Consider the following 19,844-nt stretch of genomic DNA (forward strand, 5'->3'; position numbering starts at 1 on the left):
TCACCGTTCATCAGTCATCAATCATCGAGTCAGCGGGCTTCAAGTGCGAGTTGAGAACGGTTGCCAGGATACCGTACAGCTTGGAAGAAGAGAAAGGCAAGGAAAGGCAGATTACGCAAATACGACACAACACAACACATCACAGAATCTTCTTATACTGGTCCATCCGTTCCATACCCACAGAGGCAGCGGAAAGTTTTACTCAAGTTTTGTCCAGACTATCGGTCTTGAATCAGCAAACTCGTTGGGGATCGCGACGATATCTGCACAAAGTCTGTGCGCTGGAATAAGAGAGAAAGAGAGAGAGAGACCTGTTGGTCGCAGTAATCGCTCCTGAAAGTCTGATCAGCAAGAGTCAAAAGTTTAGATTATTCACCTCGCCCAAGTAGGTTTTTAAATCACGCCCTCCGAGTAGCAGTGGACGATACACAATGAATATCACGGTAAGTCTCCAAGATCCACCCGCATGCCCGCGAAGTAAGAACAAGATGCTAATTGAATCGATGAGGGCAGATTGACGATTCTTCCCCGCAATTCCGATATTACTCAAAGAATGATACGTGGTCAAAAGATCATGTTGGAGGTGAGTATTCGAGTTTCCCATCCATTCTCCTCAAAAATCATCTTCATCAGATACTTCTTGAACGATAGGCGAGCGCAGTTCTGATTGGTGTGTGATTTAGATGATCAAACTCTGAATTACTTCAAGCAGACTTTTAAAGCTACGCCCGTAGAGGTGAGTTTGATCGACCCCATCCCTCCTTCCTATATTCGACCGACCAGACCGACCAAATTATATTTGACTGAAGTTTCCGTCATAGCTGACTCGTCATCGTGTAACTACACCTGGTATCACTGTATCTAGGGGGACTATGTCACTCTGACGTTCAACGGTTCGGCGATTGCAGTATACGGAGCCAAACGTGCGAATCATGGGTACTATTCGACGCAGTTAGACGGAGGGACAATCCAATTCCAGAATGGGAATTCGCTCAATCCGAAATTACAGTCCTTGATATATCAGGCTGCGGGTCTGGGAACCGATAAACAGCACGTTCTGGTGAGTTATGCTGTAGTCAGGCATCTACATTCTATTTCATTAGCCACAAGTCACTGGTCACTAACGTTGAGCATACTGTATAGACAATGAAGAACACGCCGTCGAAGAATAATATAGCACCGAAACCTGGGGATGAATGGTGGTTCGATATAGATTATGCGGTCATCACGGTCCCAGTGTGAGTGTCACTGCGTCAATGCATTGTGCTTCACGGCTACACCCTTGCGAAAACACCTCTACATAATTGCGATCGAGGAAATCCGCTGACGCGGTGACGTGCTGGCAGTGAGGGCAACGTTTACACAACAAGTTTCGATGATACCTCGTCTGCGGTAGAATACTTCGGATCTGGGTGGACAGAAGGGAATCCGAATAAGGATTATTACAATACGACTTCGCATCTGAGTAATAAGCCCACGGATCTGATGAGATTATCGTGAGTCGAGCGCCTTGTTCATCACTCTTCGTGCGCACGACCTCCCGACTGAGCTGATTTTCCAACAATAAATGGCAGATTCAATGGATCCAGTGTACAGATCTTCGGGGGACTTTATACGGATCATGGGAATTATTCTATTATGTGAGTTACCTACAGCTTGGAATTGCTAGACGCCGGTATGCGAAAGAAGCTGCTGACAAGACGATCCTCGCGTGAGATTAGCCTGGATAATGGGCCAGAACAGAAGTACAACGGGTCTTATTATCAGCTTCAACCTCAGACACCTTGTACGTGCAATACCCTGTCTAAACGTCTCATGTCGAAGGAAACTGATTTCATAACCCTACATGTATTCATAGTATACACGGCAACCAATTTGACAGACGGACCTCATGTATTGCAGATGATCAATCTTGGCGGTCCTCCCGGCAATTTCTTGGATTTCGATTATGCTGTCGTCAACTCTACCATCGACCCCTCAGGTCAGCCTCACAATACAACCGGTACCAATACCACCTCTTCCAGCTCGGACAACGGCTCTTCGGATTCGTCGGGCGGCTCGAGCAATATCGGAGCGATCGTAGGAGGAGTAGTCGGAGGCGTAGTGGGTCTGGCATTAGTGTGCATCTTGGCTTGGTTCCTATTTTGTCGCAAACAGCACAAGAATAAAGAAGGTTATCCCTACCCTATGAAAAGCAAAGAACCCATGGATCTAAATGGCGAAGAAGTGAAACCGTTCCAACATCCGAATAATCAGTATAACGATCCGACCGGTACCCACTCGTCCAGCTCGAATGGGGATGAAAGCTACAATAATTCAGGGTACCAGAATCAAGGCTCGCTCAATGGACATCCTATGAGTGGATCGACATCGGCAAGAGATATGGATCAAACCAACATGCCTTTCTTAAGTGCCCTTCCTGCTCCGCCATCGTCAAATGCGACTTCGTATCCTCGATCTGTTGTACCACCTTCATCGAGCGGTAGATCACCCTCTGCCGGCGGAGAAGAGGGATATTCTAACCCATTCAATGCGCCGTCATCAGCTACTTTTGGCCATCAATCGAACTCGGGTCATACTCATACAGGTCCAATGACACCTCCGGCAGCTGTACCTTCTAGCGGGACGGCGGGCGCTGCGGGAACGAGAAGTACGAGCAATAAGACACCCGGTGTCAGTTTACCTTTTACCGCGTTGCCTCCTATACCTTCATCGAATTTGTCGGATGATCCATTAACGTCAAACGATGATGATCATGATCACAATCACGGCCACAATTCACCATCTTTGAGTGATCCTCGACCACGAGCACCCTTCGCTAGTCCGAGAGAAAGAGAGAGGACCTCATCGATAGCTTCGGGGCAGAGGATGTATGTTCCAGGTAGGGAACAAGATATGGGACCATTGGGTTTGGATCATTCGGAGGAAGAGGAGAATTACGGGACTTTACCACCTGATTATCAACAGGCGACTGAACCATTACCTGGCCAGCGGCCTTCTGCAGCTGGCGGCGGAAGGGGTCAGTAAGTTTCGATCAGGTTTCGACATCAGTACGGATTGGATATGCATCTTTTGTTCTGTTGTGTTGTGTTGTTTTGTGGTCTATTATGCAGAAGATCGATCGATGTCATTCATGCATGTACAGTAATAGTCGGAAGCAAATTGATCAGGAACCAGCAGTTGTTTCGAAGATGCTGATACTTGGTGTTTTTGTTTGTAACTGTGTAGGTCATGTATGTCGTATGATACAGGTTAAAAACGCTCAAACATGTTGAAAACCGCTTGGATGCTCGCTCGGACATCATTCGATCGCTCGGTCCTGTCAATCGCCCTCGCTTAGGTGATCAAAGGCAGGCCTCTCGCGGTCAAATCTATCGTATACGATGTGAAACGCTGAAACGCCAGAGGAAGTCTATCAATCACACATGGGATCAGAGGAGATGAGATGAGATCACTTGGAAGCTCGGTTCTTCTCTTGTTGATTCCCTTTACTGTTTGTGCATGTCTGGGAATAAGCGTCAAAGGGATCAAAGTCGAAGGATGTTCAGTGATTCTCACAGTCTAAACTCACTTGCTCATGTTGACTGATCATGTTTTGACGAAATCGAATCTGAAAGACTCATCTCAGATTACACTGAAGTGACCACCAGAGAAGAGAGGAGCGAACGGCTGCAGAGCTCGTCCGCAAACAGCAGAAACACGTTTACTCTAATTCTCACAGATCGTAGATCGTAGTGAAGTCAAGGACTGTGCGTCAGCAGCATAAGCTTAGATTCCGGATACGTATAGCAGTAGAAAATCAGCAACCTAGAAGACTGTTCCTCTTGAAAGGCTGGGACTTTTATGGAATGAACATCGTTGTGAGTACTCCGCACACCTTGGTCTGGACAGCCAAGGATTTGACCGAGACGAGAAGGAGCGCAAGGTGAATGGATTGTTTCGCTGATGGGTGAGATACGTATATGACATAGATCGACGATGCCTCCCCCCAAATTAGATATTATACTGGACATCCCTCGAATGAAGGATGGATTGTGGAACATACCCCGAGTGAGTGCAGCGTGAAAACTCCTTAAAATCGCCCAGACGATCATGACCCATGAGAGGATTGCGAAACCTGGACGAATATGCCGAGCTAATGATGGCTGTCTTTGCAATGACATGACAGAATCGAAATACCCCGACACCTTGACTGGCAGATACAGTGAATCCACCTTCCACGGTACCTTCGGCGAGGTAAGCTTTTTTCCCGCCTGCCTTCCAAGGCTGTGATAGTACAGTACCCATGAATTCTAATCAAAGAATTGGAACTCGGGCTGTGTGTAGGGCGATTATATGGAATATAGGTTCAATGGGACTGGAACAACGGTCTATGGATCTAAACGGCCGAATCATGGTGTATATGGAGGTGGGTCAGACTTGTGTCTAAATGATTGATGATTTCCGCTCGGAGGTTGACGACGAGGTGTGTGATACTGTACGCATGATGACAGTCAAGGTGGACGATACGCCTGAAGAACGGTACGATGGAGTCGGGGATAGTGTCTTCCAAGCGATGTTATTTCAGAAGATGCGGTTGGATGAGAGGAAAGAGCATATTATAGTGAGTACATAGGCGCATGTTGATCATTATCATCTCGCTGACTACACAACAATAATTTATCGGAAACCGATCTGCTAGCGAGTGACCAATTACCCGTCTGCTACGATGAGCCCTAAAGAGAAGAATGTCTGGCTGGATATCGATCATCTGACCATCACCCATACCATGTGAGTCCCAAATCCCAATTATGCTGAGAGGCACATGGCGTGGCTCGGCTAAATAGGTGTCAGACCGTCTACCATGTATACAACCTATATCGACGACTCGTCACCATCGATTCAGTATGACTCGAACTGGATTTCCTATGGGTATGGGACGGGCGGATATTATAATCTGACGGACCACATGTCATCCACTCAAGGAGCATCAATGGAGTTCAGGTGATTTCGATGAGAAATGCCTGGTCAATCTGGATTGACTGAATATGATATGATAACAGGTTCAATGGTTCGTCGATACAGGTATATGGAGGAGTGAATAACGATCATGGGGATTACACGATCAGGTAAGATGACCGACCGCCCTGCCCCCCTCTCCCCCCTCTGATCATCTTCATCTTCTCCGGCGATCCGCTGATGAGAATACCACTCCTTCGCGCAGTCTGGACGGAGCGGAACAACAGGTCTTTAACGCTCACAATTGGCAAATGGTATATCAAGTGACCAGTAAGTGAGAACGTCCACATACGTCGCTACTCACCCGTTAGCTGATCTATAAAACCTGATAATCAGTGTTCACTGCGTCCGGGCTAGAAGATGGTGAACATACGATAAAGATGACCAATCAAGGTGCATCGCCCGACAACGTATTGGGTTTCGACTACGCCATGGTCAATTCCAGTATCAAGACTGGCGAAACAATCCAAAGCAATGGCTCGGATACCTCGTCGCCCGTATCGACAGGAGGTGCGACAGCGGGAAGTACGGCTGGGGATAGGGAGGGCGCAAAAGGTGGTGCACGCTTGAACATACCGGCACTAGCAGGAGGAACAGCAGGTGGAGTTGTTGTCTTGGCCTTGTTGGTTGTATTGGGCATATGGTTGTTCAGGAGAAAGAAAACCCAATCTCAAGTCGACCAGTACTACTCTGAGGGATATCGACCTGGGAACGCATCTACTGGAAGACTGGACCTAGTAGGCAGCGATGTCCCACCTAGCTCGAGTGGAACATACGCCATTTCGACGTGGCCTAGTCAGAAAGGTTCGGCTAGCCAATCATCAGGGGGTTATATCAGAGCGATGGGCCGTGGGGGTGCAAGGTATAATATGACGCCGACATCGAGCGGATCGCCCATATCACCATCGAACGAGAGCGGAATGAGAGAAATACATCAATACAACCAGCATCCTTTCCTCAGTGCTATTCCACCTCCTCCGCCATCATCTTCTCGATCAGGCGGAACCCCCGGTAATTCCCCTCGTTCACCGAGCGATCCACATCAACGATACAACACGTTGACTTCCCCCTCGGAATATATCTCACCTTTTACAGCTGACTCCAGTGGGACGCGGCAACGTACTTTCGGCTCACCTACCGAGACCGGACAGGGACCTTCTCCTTCATCAGCTGGGCATGCCAGATCTCTCATGGGCACCTCTTCGCCGGTCGAGAGCGGTTCGACGCCAACTAGAATCAGGGATAAATATAATAACCTTTTACCGTATACTGCTAGTCATGCGGGACCTACTCCGCCTTACTCACAACACCACGTTTCCCCAAGTACCGCAGGGGCATCATCTGCTCCGTATATAGCTAGTTCATCAAACTCGGACCAAGGTCCCCCAGATCCACACGAGAATGCAGGGGTGGACCCTACAGATAATGGAGAACCAATTAATCGAGAAAGGAGGGGAGGGAATTTTGCGTGGGGATAAGTTTGTGATGCATCATCTCCTTTGAATGTATCTGGGCGAGATCTGGACTGCTCGATTTTCAGAAGCGTAGACTATTTCTGTGGAGCGCGAAGACACAGTTCTCCAGTGGCGATCACTGAGTGGAAAGCAGTGCTGCTGATGTGCTAAACAAATAGAGAAGACCAATCAACCCGTATACTCGCCATCCTCTATATAAAGCTGATCCACCAAAATGATTGTACTGATCACTACACAACAGGCACAACGTGCGTCCTTCAGCATTTCGCACTTTGGACCTCTGCCTAACTTGGATACTTAATAAGATGACACAGGAGAAAGACTGGTCACTTTTTGAGGCTTATCCCAACGGACGTGTAAGTCACTGAGCCAGTGCGACGCTCCTGATTCTACCTAGATCGACGCCTGCACATGCGAAGACGGTACTGACGTCAAGTCTACCTTCAGCAGTACCGAGTAGGCCAAAAGGACGTGGACTACTACACTCATGAAGAAGGCGAAAATATAACCATGCCCTCGGATGGCATTTCAAGATCATTCGCACAAGAATCAATAACTCTTCTCAGACCAGAAACATCCTTTGAAGGCAAACTCACAGCGCAAGATCTCGATGCTTATATCACGAACTGCCTCACAAACGATGACGTCCTGAATCCAGGCTGGCTAAGGAATGTGGCTATCTTACCATCCCCTCATACCACAAGTAACGAAGCAGGGGGTATTCGGATCGATGAAGACGCTTTGGAAATGCTCAAGAAGAAATATGGAACTACTGATATCATCCTCGATCACGCATTAGCCTTTACGCTCACCTCCCCCTTTGAAGCCCGAGCCAGAGATGATGCACCCGTAATTCACAAAGCTTCATTCTCTGATCATCATAAGCCCGGCCCATATATCGTTTCTACTTCCAATGACCAGAACGGACAGGGTCAACTGGATCTCCAACAAGCCTATAGAGCTTATAGCGATACGAACGAAGCGTTCAGTATAGCTACTCTACCAAGCAAGAAGCAGCCAGGTAGTCATACACCATGACAAATGCTGGATCCGGAAGGAAGAGGCTTGAAGCAGGTTTTGGTGCCTTCACGTATGACTTCCCCGGGTTTGAGAACGACGATCAAAAGTGAGCTCGATTGGGTCGTCACTCACACCTTCTGCCATTCACATACTGATAGCTTGGTGATATGACACTCAAACTACCAATTACTAATTACAAATGACTAATGAAACATATCGGAATCGCTACCAGATGCGATCGAGTTGAAAGGTACAATAGCGGATCACGGTAGTCTCTTCTCCAAATGACGAAAAAGCCCGCTGGTTATACTGCACCTGCCGTCGAGGCGCTTATGGATGTGGATGACGAGATGGTCATAGTAGGGAAGACGAGATGTAGCGAGTGAGTCGAAGATCTGTTTTGACGCTCAAGAGAGCTAGTCCAATCTATATAAGCCGAACTTAGTAGCTGATTGTTGACAGGTTTGTCGGGAATGGCGAATTCGTAAGCGCATCACCGGACCATTTCAAAAATAGATATGGCATATATGCTGAAGAGTGTGCTGGGCTTACCGATGATCGTTGCTGATTAGACATCTACTACACCCTGTGGACCATTGTACGTCAACTTCAACCCATTCTCCAGATCCGGAGTCACATCGCACTCTTCGTTCGACTGAGTTCGGGGTCCTCACTTTCACCCCGTGACCTCCCGCAGACCGTACACCGACCGAGCGGATAGATGGCAGGCCTCGGGCGCATCTTCAACGGGAGCTGCTGCTGCATTAGCGAGTTATCCTTGGCTCGACATCTGCGTGGCTACAGATACTGCAGGTAAGTCGAGCCCAACCACTTATCTGTCAGTTGATCCCGATTGAAAGTGAGTTAATGTGTTGATATGTCTGGCTCAATAGCCTCGATCAGGGATCCAGCTGCTATAAGCGGAATCTACGGCTGGAGGGTGAGCTGATCTGCCGCAAGTTCAGACAATCATATCGTCGATGATGAACGGACACTGCTGACTTGTATACATAGCCTTCGTGGGGTATGTTCCCCATGGATGGGATCTGTCCAGGTATCGAAGTCGCCGATACAGTAGGACTCCTCAGTAGAGATCCAAGCGTACTCACAGGAAGCATCAGGAAATGGTGAGGACACTGCACATTCTCGACTCTTTCATTGACAGAATTTATTACGCTCAGGGTCTCGAAATCGAAGAACTTGAGACTCACTTCGAACCCCAAGCGGATAACCAAGATTCTTGTCCCCAATGACGACTTGAGCATTATGCAACCTGAAGTCAGAAAGGCTTTGGAGTCCTTCGTCAATTCTGCCAAGGCAATATCAGGCGGCCAATATAGCGTCCAGTATATGAATATGCAGAAGACCATGTCCGTTTGGAAAGGTATGATGACTGGAGAGGAATTTACCAATCTATGGGGACTGTGAGTCGAGGCTTCTACTACATGCGCACAATATCGGTAGTCGGGATCTTTCACAACTTCGGTATCCGCTCAATATGATTGACAATACGCCCAGGTACCAATACAAGCACATCGGGAAAGGAATTATGGACAGCTACCAGGCAAAACACGGCGGTAAGAACCCTCCATTAGGGCATAACACGCAGACAACATGGAAGAAAGCGAGAGATACAGACGATGCCGAAAGTAGGATCAGGTCGCTGGAGAAAAAGTCTCATGCTACTGGTGACTACGTTCGACACTTTCTGGGGACCGATACTGTGTAAGTGTATAGTCATTGAAGTTGATCTCGGTGTCTCCTCTCAAAGCGGACGTCTTGCCTTAGCTTTCAGAGGTTGCTGCAAAAAGATGGTAGCTGATATGATAAGAAATTAGCTTGATGGATCTCATGGATGGTGATAGATTACCTGAGTTCAGAGAAGAGAGCTTTCAAGGTGAAAGTCAAAAGCTCTTGAGAGGTAAAAGCAAGAAGTGAGTCGAGTCAGGACGTCAAACCTCGACAATCTGTGCATGATCAGCTATCTCTCCGCTCTGGTGCCACATTCATGTGGGATCGCCTAGGTGATGCAAGCAAATAGCTGGTGCGGCTGACATTGATGGTAAATCATCTTTTCATCCATCAACATTCATTCAGCCCAATGGTCTATTGGAAAGATATCCCGTGCGGCCAGGGTCAAGGATACACCTGCCCGTTTGACCAAGTCTCTTACCTCTCTCCGATAAGCGATGCGAAGGAGATGCAGACTATCAGTATGGGGTTATACGGTGGACCAGGGACTGAGTAAGCCCACCCTGTCTCTCAAACTTTCAGTGTGATTTGCTAAATATCTTTGCATTCTGCTTCAACGTTTGCAGTCTCGCTATCGCCGATCTGATTGATCATTTCAGTGAGGTGAGCCTTTTCATTGAAAGCCTATGCTGATTGTGATGGTCAATCGGTACTGATGACGTTGCTGCGCTGCACAGAACGGTCTATTGGTATCAGTAAAGCCGGGAGAGACTGCCTTTTGACATCGAAGAGACTGCAGTCATCGGCTCAGTGTCCTGACCGTTGTCGACCTTTATGATCCCCAGATTGAACCTTACTTCAGATAAGTAAACAATGCATTGCTGTACAGGTACTATGTCCTGCCTTTGACATATGTTTGCTTTCTGATGCCATGATGTGTGATTGCCATTAGTACGTCTCAGCGTAGTGCTAAGAGCATTGAATACGCCACGGATATGCGTACCACGTCCGATGTCATCGGCATACTGACGATCTGCCTTCTACATGAATCCCTTTCAATGAAAGGAAGTTGATGTTTTGTATTCGACCGCTTGCGATTGAACCATGGAGCCACAGCAGCTGTGCATTCTGCACCGGCCTTTATTTCGCTACAAAGTGAGCACTTCGCCCCCAAATGCTCCGATCGATCAAGCAACAACGGCAGCTGCAAATTCACATCCACGAAGGGCACCGGGCATCAATCGTAATATCGAGCGGCATCCACCAATGCCAAAGATGGAGATCGACCAGTCCATCTGCGTAAGTGCGGCATGCAGTGTGGCAAGGGAGATTGTACACCTTGGATTGTGCGCGTGGACAAGCTGACTGAATGACTCTGGTGTCAGTACCACATGAAGAATGGGCATGGGGAGGAAGAGAATTACTTCTGTCCCCTAGACAAGCCTGAACACACCTCTAAATTGCCTGCTTTACATCACATTCACTCAGGAAGATTCGAACATGTAGTCGCTGGAAGTACACGGACTCGGAGTCCGAGGCTACTCTCAGAAGATGGTTCAGGCGATATGACATCCACCGAAGTCGAAATTTACGGTTTAACTAGTCCGATGAAAGTGGCCGCTCGCTCTAGCCGAGCTTTCCAAAACGGTCCATACCTTGCCCGAAATCATGATGACCAGCTAGATCTTTACGGAACATATCGGGTCTATCAGGATCCACACTCTGCTTTTGTTTCCGGAATATATCCATCTCAAGATGTCTCAGGTATCTTCCGAACTCTTGACAGCAAAGACGAGAGGGGCAATCTGTTGATACATGTGCCGTCGAGGAGGTCTCATCCTGGTCTCACTTGTTCTGTCAAAGGTATGTCGGCTCCGTAGGTTCAGCCAAACGATCAATCCCGATAGTGACACTACGGACGGAATGCTAAAAAGGCTGAGTACTGAAGGTCCATGTACTTAGATATATTCGCCATGGCTGGAACGATCACCGGGTGCGGAAGTTGGATAATCCAGCAAAATGGTGAAAAGGCAGAGAAAAATGCCACGCTCGTGCAAAAGCTTGTTGATGCCGGCGTCAGTATAGTCGGTAAGAGCGAAACTCTTGAGTAAGTGTACAGTGAGCTATTGAATGTAGCACGAAACGGTTTGAGATATATTATCAGTCTTATCTGTTTGCTGAACATATGTCATGTCTTTGGCGGAAGGTTCGTCCTTAGGGGTCCGAACGTGAGTCAATCATCTTTGGGTAAAGCAAATCTCGACCGGTTGAAACTCTGTACATACAGTACGGTCGAATGAAACGATGCTAAGATATTGATTTCTTGATGATATTCATGCAGATCGAGGAAAACTCTCAGAGACTATAGTGAGTCCGCTCTCGTGAGAATCAATCTTCGATCAGCTTACTTAGATCAACGCCGTGACGGCTCAAACGTCATGATGCGGTCTCTCTTTCAGCCCCTTTTCCTGCCGAGCGGATGGGTGGCAGTCTGTCGGCGGCTCGTCGTCTGGCGCAGCAGCTGGTCTGGCGGCTTATCCGTGGCTTGACATGGCAATCACAAGTGACACTTCAGGTGAGCCGGTGGAGTCCAGCCCCTCATTTCGATAGGTGGAGCTGACCACTCTGCCCTTTCGTCATTGTGAACACAGGCTCCACCATCTTCCCTGCTGCAAGGGTCGGTGTATACGGTATATGAGTGAGTGCCAGGTATAATCACATGAATCCGACTGATTGGTGAGACTGGGGTACTGACTGAGTCCGGTGATATGGGTAATATCGTATTCGTGAGGCAGATGTCTCACGGAATAATCCCGATAAATGGAGTCTCACCGTGCTTACCTGAAGGCGATGCTGTGGGAATAATGACGAGAGATCCAACTTTGTTGGCGGGTATGGTAAGAACGTTGTGAGTGGGCGTGATATCTTCACCGACTTAGCATCCGTCTAGATTCTGTGGATACAGTGCATGAAAATTGGATTTGGAAGGCTTATGCTTCCCTTCGTGACATACTTCACCACAGGTTCTTCGACTCGTCAGTCGTGAAGCGCCATTCGAGACTACCAGACACACTGTGCGTACCTGCAGATGATGGGGAAGATATGAACCCCGCCATGAAGAGCACATTCCAGGATTTTGTGCATACTGTTGCGTCAACCCTCAATATGTCGATTGAGCATATCAATCTAAGTGAGAAAGGGCCAAATGAGTCGAAAGGAATGATGCCAACTTTGGATTTTTCACAATTCGCTTGGGCGTGAGTACGGTGTACTTGAGCTTCATATTGCTTGTTGTTATATATCCACACAAACTATTCCTTGCCCATCCTTCAATACGACATATAGCATAGACTTTCGCCCAATCAACCTGAGATTGGCTGAGACCCGAGCTTGACTTGAATGTGCAACCTGACAGATCGCAGTACAAGCTCGTCGGGAAGCCCCTGATCGAAAAGTACCAATCGGAACACGGGGGCAGATACCCTCCTTTAGGCAGTGCTGTTGCCAAACGATGGGGTTGGGCCGAAGAGCACGAGATAGAATGGACGACAGAACGTTTCGATGAAGCTCGCAAGAAGCTCAAAGAGAGTGGAAAGGTGTTGAACGAGAATGTTGTGGGCTCTGATCCGGATACAATCACGAGGAAAATGTCAGTCAAGAGACGACATCCTGTAACGTCGCTCCCCTACTTCGAGAACACCCCCCTTTCAAGAATCACACTGTACAGCCCGATTTTTGAACCGACATAGATCATGCAATACTGCACTTTAAGCCTTCGAATTCCAGCACATGCATCCTGGGTACACTATGAACGCTTCTGTAGAACCTGGGTCACCTTTGTTATGGTCAAAAGTACACAGCAGAAATCCGGACCCATTTTTGGCTGAAAATCCGTATGTCACCCTGGAAAGTCGGTGATTCCTTCAAGCAGTCCGTCCATACTGTACAAGAACATCTGTACAAGGGCAGAGATCCTCCTGTTCAGATATTGAAGCACAATATGCAGAAATGCACGATCTATGTCGTTTTGTAATTTTGGCTGTACAGTGTGATTTTGCCAAATTCTCGAAAGAGGTGCGTTCTCGAAGTAGGGGAGCGACGTTACTGTATGCCTGTCGGGTTTTAAAGCTTTGGAAACTAATTCTGTATGTCTCTTTTCAGCCTGATCGACCTCATGAATCCATGGAAATACCCAATGTACAGAGAAAGCAAGATCCAAGACGAAAGCGATCGGTTGACTCCCCTCACTGCAAAGTAAGTAAATCGCCTCAGCTGTCGATTGTCAGATGGTAAGAGGCTGACTCGCTGAATACTGTAACATCAGACCATTATCGTATGACTATCTGCCCGCTTACACAGGTGGTCCAGCTATGATTATCCCCTTCGATCAGATCCCATTTCGCAGTAAAATGTCGAAGAAGTCGGAGTGGCACCCCTTGTCGGCGGTGCTTATGGGGTATCCTGGATCAGAGTGAGTGGAAGTACATCGCTATTGTTATTGCTATTGCTATTGCGGGCTTCGATACGAGAACTCGTCTTTGCAAGTGAAGCTGATGATGCCACTTCTATACCATTGGATGTTTGGTGTCGAAACAGCTTGGTATTGGCTGATCTCGCGGATAGATTGGCCGAAGTGAGTACAATAAGACACATAGCTTTTTCCTATATATCTGCGGATCATCACAGATACATAGTAATTGCAGTATACAGTCTGTTCCTGGGCTAATCTGGTCCCTCAAATCCAGGCTGGCGTGATTCGGACAGTCAACACAGGCGTGACGGCTTTTGATGAGGCCGAATGAATGACAGTAAACCGGATCGGCTGGGCTATCGCCAATGGATCCCCATCAGGTTATTGATAATCAGTGATTCGTCCAGTCGAGTGAATATTTGCCTTTGGTAAGATTGTTGGGATTGCGAGTGAGGAATACAGTACATGTGTTCAATGCGTCATGCGATACAACATCGGTTTGAGATTTCCACCGTGTCCCAAAAATATCTATATCCTATTTGTCGTTTGGTACAGATTTGCCATCTCCCACTTTCTCTTTCTTGGAGTTCGCACTGTCCCACAAGAAACTAAAGATATAGACCAAGTCAGATAGTTGAATGAGAAGAAGTCGCATCGGATGATCAAGGTGAAAGCTCACAAGTCGCATCTAAATTTATGATTTACGTCTTCCCTAGGTCGCTTGCTTCGTCCAGTATCATATCCCGCTCCCACAGGCCTGAGATGCCGTATCAGTCACCTCAACATTGTCTCATGTTTCTGACAGAGAAGACCAACTTACAGAGAGCATAACCAAAACCTTTTACCCTTATTCGGTCCAGGCTTATTCACCACTACAATTGACATCAACACACACACACAGTTCAGCTCTGCAGGCGATGACCTTTCGAAGCGGAGTTTATGGCTTAAGTGTACTCACAGAAATCTTTACATGGCTTCTGATGAACAGTGCACAACGGTGGTAATTTCTTTGCGAACAGATCCCCCCAGACAGGCTTAGCCATATCGTTTTTCAGTTTTCGATCGTGTTCCGCTTGCTGTATAGCTTGATTAATCAATTCATCTTCCGCTTCCGTCCAGCCGCTCTGTCTATCCTCAACAGGGACCTCAACTACTTCTGATGCACCTGCGTGAACGGATACCGAAGGTGATCTTGAAGGTGATGGAGGCAAAGTCGAGGTTGACATTGACCGGCGTGCGTTTTTAGCTGCTGGCTCTACTGCTGGACTGGGCGAAGTTTTGCGTTTCGCCTTTGATGGCGGAGCCGGCTGAGAGAAAAATGACGATAGTTTAGTTTGACCCGCAGGACTGGCTTTGGAAGTGGTCTTTGTGGGTTTCGACTTGGTTATTGACATGGATCTCGATGACTCAGGTGTGGCTGTTCCACGAGGCATGCTATCTTCGTCGGCTGTCATGTCGATCGCAACATCGGAGGAACGACGAGGTTGGGGAGAAGGGGCTGTTGCCTTGCAGGCAGAGGAAGAGGGTTGGTCGGTTATGCCAGCCTTTGTTGGGCCAGCTTCAGATTCATCATCGATGGCGTCGAAGGCTGCTCGAGCAAGACTGAATGGTGTTGCCAATGATTTATCGTCATCGACAGCCGCAGCATACTGTGACTCGGAGGGTCGACTTGTAGTTGGAATACTTTCTTGGACTACTTCGGTTGAAGCGGGAGTAGCGGTAGCTCGAGAAGGGGTAGGCGAAGCGCTAGGTGTCTTTCCGCTTTTCTTCGCTAAGGTGTTTCCTCCTCCGCCCCCACCAAAAAAGTTCTTCAGGGTTGTCTGACGCCCGGAAAACTCGTCGAAGAACTTAGTAGCGAACCGTGGGGGTTCGGGCATTGTCCGAGGGACATCATTAGGGTACACTGGTGCGGTCGAAGGCGATCTATCAGGCGGATTCAACATGTCCCGCAGATGCAGTTCCCCTTTTTCGGGGTCGGTAATCGTCTCGTGTAAGTCGATGTATACGGGACAGTGATCGGATCCGTAGACTTTATTCAGTATATCTCCGCCTTTGATCCATGGTCGGAGGCCAGGTGTGCAGAGTATCAAGTCGATTCGGGAACCATAATTTGCGGACCTGAACGAAGACATGTCGTTCACAAAGTCTGTGAGCTGGATTTTGTTCCTGGTGACAGTGATATAATGACTAACCTAGCATCCAGCTTCTGATTCCAACATGTGAACATGTCGTCCCTGTCTGGCCAGCTTTCTCGGACGACATCTACCATGGGACCCTTTGGAGCACACCAATCGTCGAGGATACGCCGGGCTGGATGCTCGTAGTGTTGTTCTGCAGACGTCCTTATCCCGCCTTCACCAGAGTCTATCGGTGCTCTCATGATATTGATGTCCCCAACTATAATGACCTCCCTTCCTGCTCTCTGAAGGAGTTTGACGCGTTCTTGCAGACATTGCAGAAAGTTCATCTTGTAAGGTCGGCGGGTCTCGTTGGTCTCGTTCGGCGAGTACAAGTTGAAAAGGACGAACAAGCTGCATCACGTACACATCATCAGTAGCACGCCTGTATTCAGTCTCTCTAGTGACGGGATTATGCTCCGGCAATGTGCTGCTGAAGGCATCTCATCCGAGAGGGAGCAAGAAAGCAGTCGGCACTCACCCGAAATCACACACTACAGCTCTTCCCTCCATGTCCAGCCTCTTGACATCAAACTCTTTTCCGTCGACCTCATCCATCCATATCATCTCATCGATCTCTGGATAATGACCTATACGCTCCACCTCGGTCCAAGGCGGCTTCATGGTTGACCCTTTACTATCATCGAGTAATAAACCGCTGATACCTTCTTCGGCTTTGAGAGGTACGCAATATCGGGAGTCCACGTATGTGCATACTCCGGAATAGCCGGTCTTCGAGCGGGGGAATGTCCAGAATCCATCGTATGGACCAGGAATCGCCATCGATTTCTCCAATTTGGCTCGAGGCGTCTTGTGCTCTGAGTTCAAAACGATGACATTAGTCTTCTCCTCCCCCCAGATAGTATCATAGAAAAAATATACCTTGGAAACAGTATATCTGAGCTCCCAGTTCATCCAATAAACCCTCCACGTTCTTCTTCTTCATCGAGCTGAAGCTATATCAGCGATTGCTCAATTAGCGCGATATCTGTACTTTTGGAGATGTTTAACCTACGGATGGTAGTCCAGGCATGTCCGCAGCACATTCTTAACAGATCATATCAGCTTCAAACCCGCTATGATCCGAAAGAGAGCCCGACTTACCACGTTCCATGTCAATATCCTCATCTTTGATTATCATATCATGGCGGAACAAGTCGCGTCAATGTTGGAGAAGTCGGTTGCTGTCGTGGATGTCCGAAATGTCCACAAGACCTCTGTAGCGCTGTCACCGTCACCGTGATTCCTCGCTACGTGAGCCGCGGATGAGAGTATATGGCTGGTGTCACTATCGCAGGCTCAGCTATACACTATCAACTGCTACCTCCGCCGTCGTCATTTTGTCGATCTTCACTGACCCATCCTCCTTCGGTCCACGTGACGTGATACAGTCAACTTTTGCGGAGTCCCCATAAGCTCAGTCGGTGATCGCCGTTGTTGAATTCGCCCGAAGCGGTCATAGCGGGGTGGATGGGCTCACACGCTCACGCCATTATCCCCCATCCCATTGAGATTCAGATAAGATCACCATCCTATTCTTACTTCAACTTCATCTTTTCTTTCTACTCCTTAAGCCACTAGGCTCTTGTCATTACCAATACTCCATCGGAGCTTTCCGACTATGCTGCTCAAATCCGCTCTCTTGGCTCTGCCCTTGCTGGCGTCCGCCATACCCACTCAGCCCGAACAACTCGCGTTCAGCGATCATGGCTCGACCGATGTTGCCGGTTATTCGCTCGACCTGAACGATTTGAGGCTTGTACAATTCTCGGATGAAGAACCCCCTGTGTGAGTCGCAGCTCACATCAGCTACTGTATGCCCTTCTTGCGATGCCTTAAGCTGATAGCAATACATGCGCACAGGTGGATATCAGAATTAGAGAAGATAGAAGCTAAAAGTAAGGGACGGAAATTCATGGATATGTGGGTAACAGCTCGTCCTCCTTGCTCGTCGCATGGCGACACTAGCTGATATATATACGTCAGTACCGAGACCCCCACTCTTGGATTCTCAAGCTATTTGTTACCCTCAACGGCGAATGCGCGTTACAGTAGGCGATTCCGGTCTGTACATTTCATGTCAAGCACATTGGCTGATGATGTGAATGAATAGCCTACCCATCGCCTGGGAACTACTCTAAACCTATCAAGAGCATAATCAAGTCGCTAGATATCAAACATATGAAATCGTTCTTGAAGGAATTCACATCGTATGTCGCTCTTCCGTTCAACCAACTTGACAATCTGTGGAGTGGGACTGATTAATCCCTTTGTGATGGAATTGTTTGCAGATTCCGAACTAGATACTATAGGTCTGAAACTGGAAAGCAAAGTCAACAGTTCTTGTTGTCAAAGCTGAAGGAGGTCAGTTAATACAAAGATTTCCTACAAATGTGCACTTTAAGCTGATACGATGAAACGTATAGATATCCTCCTCTCATCCCGGCGTGACGATCAAAGAATTCCCTCATTCATGGGGTCAAAACTCCATCATCGCCCGCTTCGAGCCCGCAAGCAGCCCTAAAGATCTCCCGATCGTCATTGTTGGTGCTCACCAAGATTCAGCCAATCAGTGGCCATTCTTACCTGCACCGTATGTCGCACTTTCTCAGCTTGACGGGTCTTCTCGATTGGAGGCCGATACTGATGCTATTATACATTTGTAGAGGCGCGGACGATGACGGTTCAGGAACAACTTCTTCCCTTGAGGCATTCAGAGCGCTTTCTCACGCTAACTTCACACCCTCTCACCCCGTGGAATTCCACTACTACTCTGCCGAGGAAGGTGGACTGCTCGGTTCTCAAGCCGTCGCCAAGGCATACGAGGACAAGGGATTGAAAGTGCTTGCAATGATCCAGATGGATATGACTGCTTGGGTCAAAGCTGGTACTAAGGAGAGCGTTGGAGTCATCCAGGATTACGTAGATCCAGAATTGACTAAGTTTGTCGGCAAGTTGGTGGACGAGTATTGTGAGTGGAGTCATTCAATCATTCCCCGTCTTCATCGATACTTTGCTTGTGATCCGGATGCATGAGCTGATGAGCACACAACGCAAAATGAATCAGTGGCAATCCCAGCAGTGGAGACTAAATGCGGATACGCTTGTTCCGATCATGCATCTTTCGCTAAAGCAGGCTACCAATCGGCTTTTGCGTAAGTCGCTCGTTTCAAGATGAGCCAAGGCATCCCCACATATGAGCTGATATTTCTCGTTTCAGCATTGAAAGTACGTTCGAGAACTCGAACCACAACATCCACACTTCTGGCGATACTACCAACCACCCAGAATTCTCTTTCACCCATATGCGAGAGTGAGTGTATCAGCTATTTCGGACTCCTATTTCTCAGAAGCTGATCCGGGGCAATCATAGGTTCTCTAAGCTTGCTTTGGCTTTTGCAATCGAATTAGCGGGTATCAATGAAGCCTAATTAGATATGAATGTTCCTCTTGGAGCTGCCTATCTATATCTCGCCTAGCATATCTGCATTACAAGCTGTTCCAGCTCCTACACGTCCACTTGTATTACTGTATCACTGCATTTCTTCATGCATGTACGTTGCTGAAATGAGCAAGGGTCCGTGTGGATTCGGAACAGGAACAGACAGTCAAGGAAATCAGTAAAATGCAACGCATGAAACCAGCATCAAAGGTAAAGAAGTTGACGTCTGAAGTCTACCTCGCAGCTTTCGATCATTTTATGGACGTATTTTGATCCTTCCGATGTCATTCATACGATTATAAATCAGAATGCTAGGCGAGAGGAAATCGAATCGATGATCGCAATTAGAGGCATGTTGGGTATACGTACATACGTACTATAAGTAAATCAATCGTAGCGTGAAAGTATGCACAATGATTGGATGAGAATATACTGGTCGATATGGAAAGATATGCAAGGAACAACTGATCGAAGATCGGAGAAACATAACGACTATTGTAAGGAACGAGCGAGCGATTAAAAGGGTATATGTAAATGGAGAATGAATTTGGATTGTCCCAGATCCAAAG

The 19,844-nt window shown here is 47.8% G+C and overlaps 7 protein-coding genes across 7 annotated transcripts; 6 read left to right on the top strand and 1 right to left on the bottom strand.

Moving 5' to 3' along the window:
- Positions 1-431: 431 nt before the first annotated feature.
- Positions 432-6,476, top strand: I303_107226 (uncharacterized protein; the record flags this gene model as incomplete). Its single annotated transcript, XM_018409907.1, has 19 exons — positions 432-443; positions 514-583; positions 684-736; positions 866-1,060; positions 1,144-1,238; positions 1,347-1,496; positions 1,575-1,640; positions 1,722-1,786; positions 1,859-3,019; positions 3,790-3,860; positions 3,972-4,050; positions 4,169-4,236; positions 4,327-4,408; positions 4,494-4,603; positions 4,682-4,770; positions 4,834-4,983; positions 5,043-5,108; positions 5,204-5,268; positions 5,335-6,476. 19 exons carry the CDS (start codon positions 432-434, stop codon positions 6,474-6,476), a joined length of 3,789 nt encoding a protein of 1,262 aa, XP_018260910.1.
- Positions 6,477-6,778: 302 nt separating this feature from the next.
- Positions 6,779-7,511, top strand: I303_107227 (uncharacterized protein; the record flags this gene model as incomplete). Its single annotated transcript, XM_018409908.1, has 2 exons — positions 6,779-6,829; positions 6,921-7,511. The coding sequence occupies 2 exons, from the start codon at positions 6,779-6,781 to the stop codon at positions 7,509-7,511; spliced, it is 642 nt and encodes a 213-aa protein (XP_018260911.1).
- A 266-nt stretch (positions 7,512-7,777) lies between these two features.
- I303_107228 (uncharacterized protein) lies at positions 7,778-9,967 on the top strand (the record flags this gene model as incomplete). The annotated part of the gene is made up of 12 exons (XM_018409909.1): positions 7,778-7,875; positions 7,956-7,977; positions 8,066-8,091; positions 8,191-8,306; positions 8,387-8,433; positions 8,508-8,620; positions 8,675-8,917; positions 9,012-9,218; positions 9,332-9,427; positions 9,591-9,737; positions 9,812-9,848; positions 9,923-9,967. 12 exons carry the CDS (start codon positions 7,778-7,780, stop codon positions 9,965-9,967), a joined length of 1,197 nt encoding a protein of 398 aa, XP_018260912.1.
- A 493-nt stretch (positions 9,968-10,460) lies between these two features.
- On the top strand, positions 10,461-11,883 carry I303_107229 (uncharacterized protein; the record flags this gene model as incomplete). The annotated part of the gene is made up of 7 exons (XM_065969528.1): positions 10,461-10,484; positions 10,571-11,048; positions 11,148-11,292; positions 11,392-11,413; positions 11,527-11,552; positions 11,645-11,760; positions 11,837-11,883. The coding sequence occupies 7 exons, from the start codon at positions 10,461-10,463 to the stop codon at positions 11,881-11,883; spliced, it is 858 nt and encodes a 285-aa protein (XP_065825600.1).
- A 467-nt stretch (positions 11,884-12,350) lies between these two features.
- I303_107230 (uncharacterized protein) lies at positions 12,351-13,987 on the top strand (the record flags this gene model as incomplete). The annotated part of the gene is made up of 6 exons (XM_018409911.1): positions 12,351-12,442; positions 12,601-12,834; positions 13,347-13,439; positions 13,510-13,656; positions 13,809-13,818; positions 13,931-13,987. The coding sequence occupies 6 exons, from the start codon at positions 12,351-12,353 to the stop codon at positions 13,985-13,987; spliced, it is 633 nt and encodes a 210-aa protein (XP_018260914.1).
- A 204-nt stretch (positions 13,988-14,191) lies between these two features.
- I303_107231 (exodeoxyribonuclease III) lies at positions 14,192-16,961 on the bottom strand (the record flags this gene model as incomplete). Its single annotated transcript, XM_018409912.2, has 9 exons — positions 14,192-14,264; positions 14,336-14,413; positions 14,477-14,528; positions 14,615-15,774; positions 15,849-16,187; positions 16,315-16,651; positions 16,716-16,789; positions 16,849-16,880; positions 16,938-16,961. The coding sequence occupies 9 exons, from the start codon at positions 16,959-16,961 to the stop codon at positions 14,192-14,194; spliced, it is 2,169 nt and encodes a 722-aa protein (XP_018260915.2).
- A 493-nt stretch (positions 16,962-17,454) lies between these two features.
- I303_107232 (uncharacterized protein) lies at positions 17,455-19,264 on the top strand (the record flags this gene model as incomplete). The annotated part of the gene is made up of 10 exons (XM_018409913.1): positions 17,455-17,621; positions 17,697-17,756; positions 17,820-17,884; positions 17,947-18,043; positions 18,125-18,197; positions 18,260-18,426; positions 18,500-18,804; positions 18,901-18,988; positions 19,054-19,146; positions 19,207-19,264. The coding sequence occupies 10 exons, from the start codon at positions 17,455-17,457 to the stop codon at positions 19,262-19,264; spliced, it is 1,173 nt and encodes a 390-aa protein (XP_018260916.1).
- Positions 19,265-19,844: the final 580 nt, after the last annotated feature.

This window comes from Kwoniella dejecticola, chromosome 9 (assembly GCF_000512565.2).
Source record: "Kwoniella dejecticola CBS 10117 chromosome 9, complete sequence".
NCBI classification, from domain to species: Eukaryota; Fungi; Basidiomycota; class Tremellomycetes; order Tremellales; family Cryptococcaceae; genus Kwoniella; species Kwoniella dejecticola.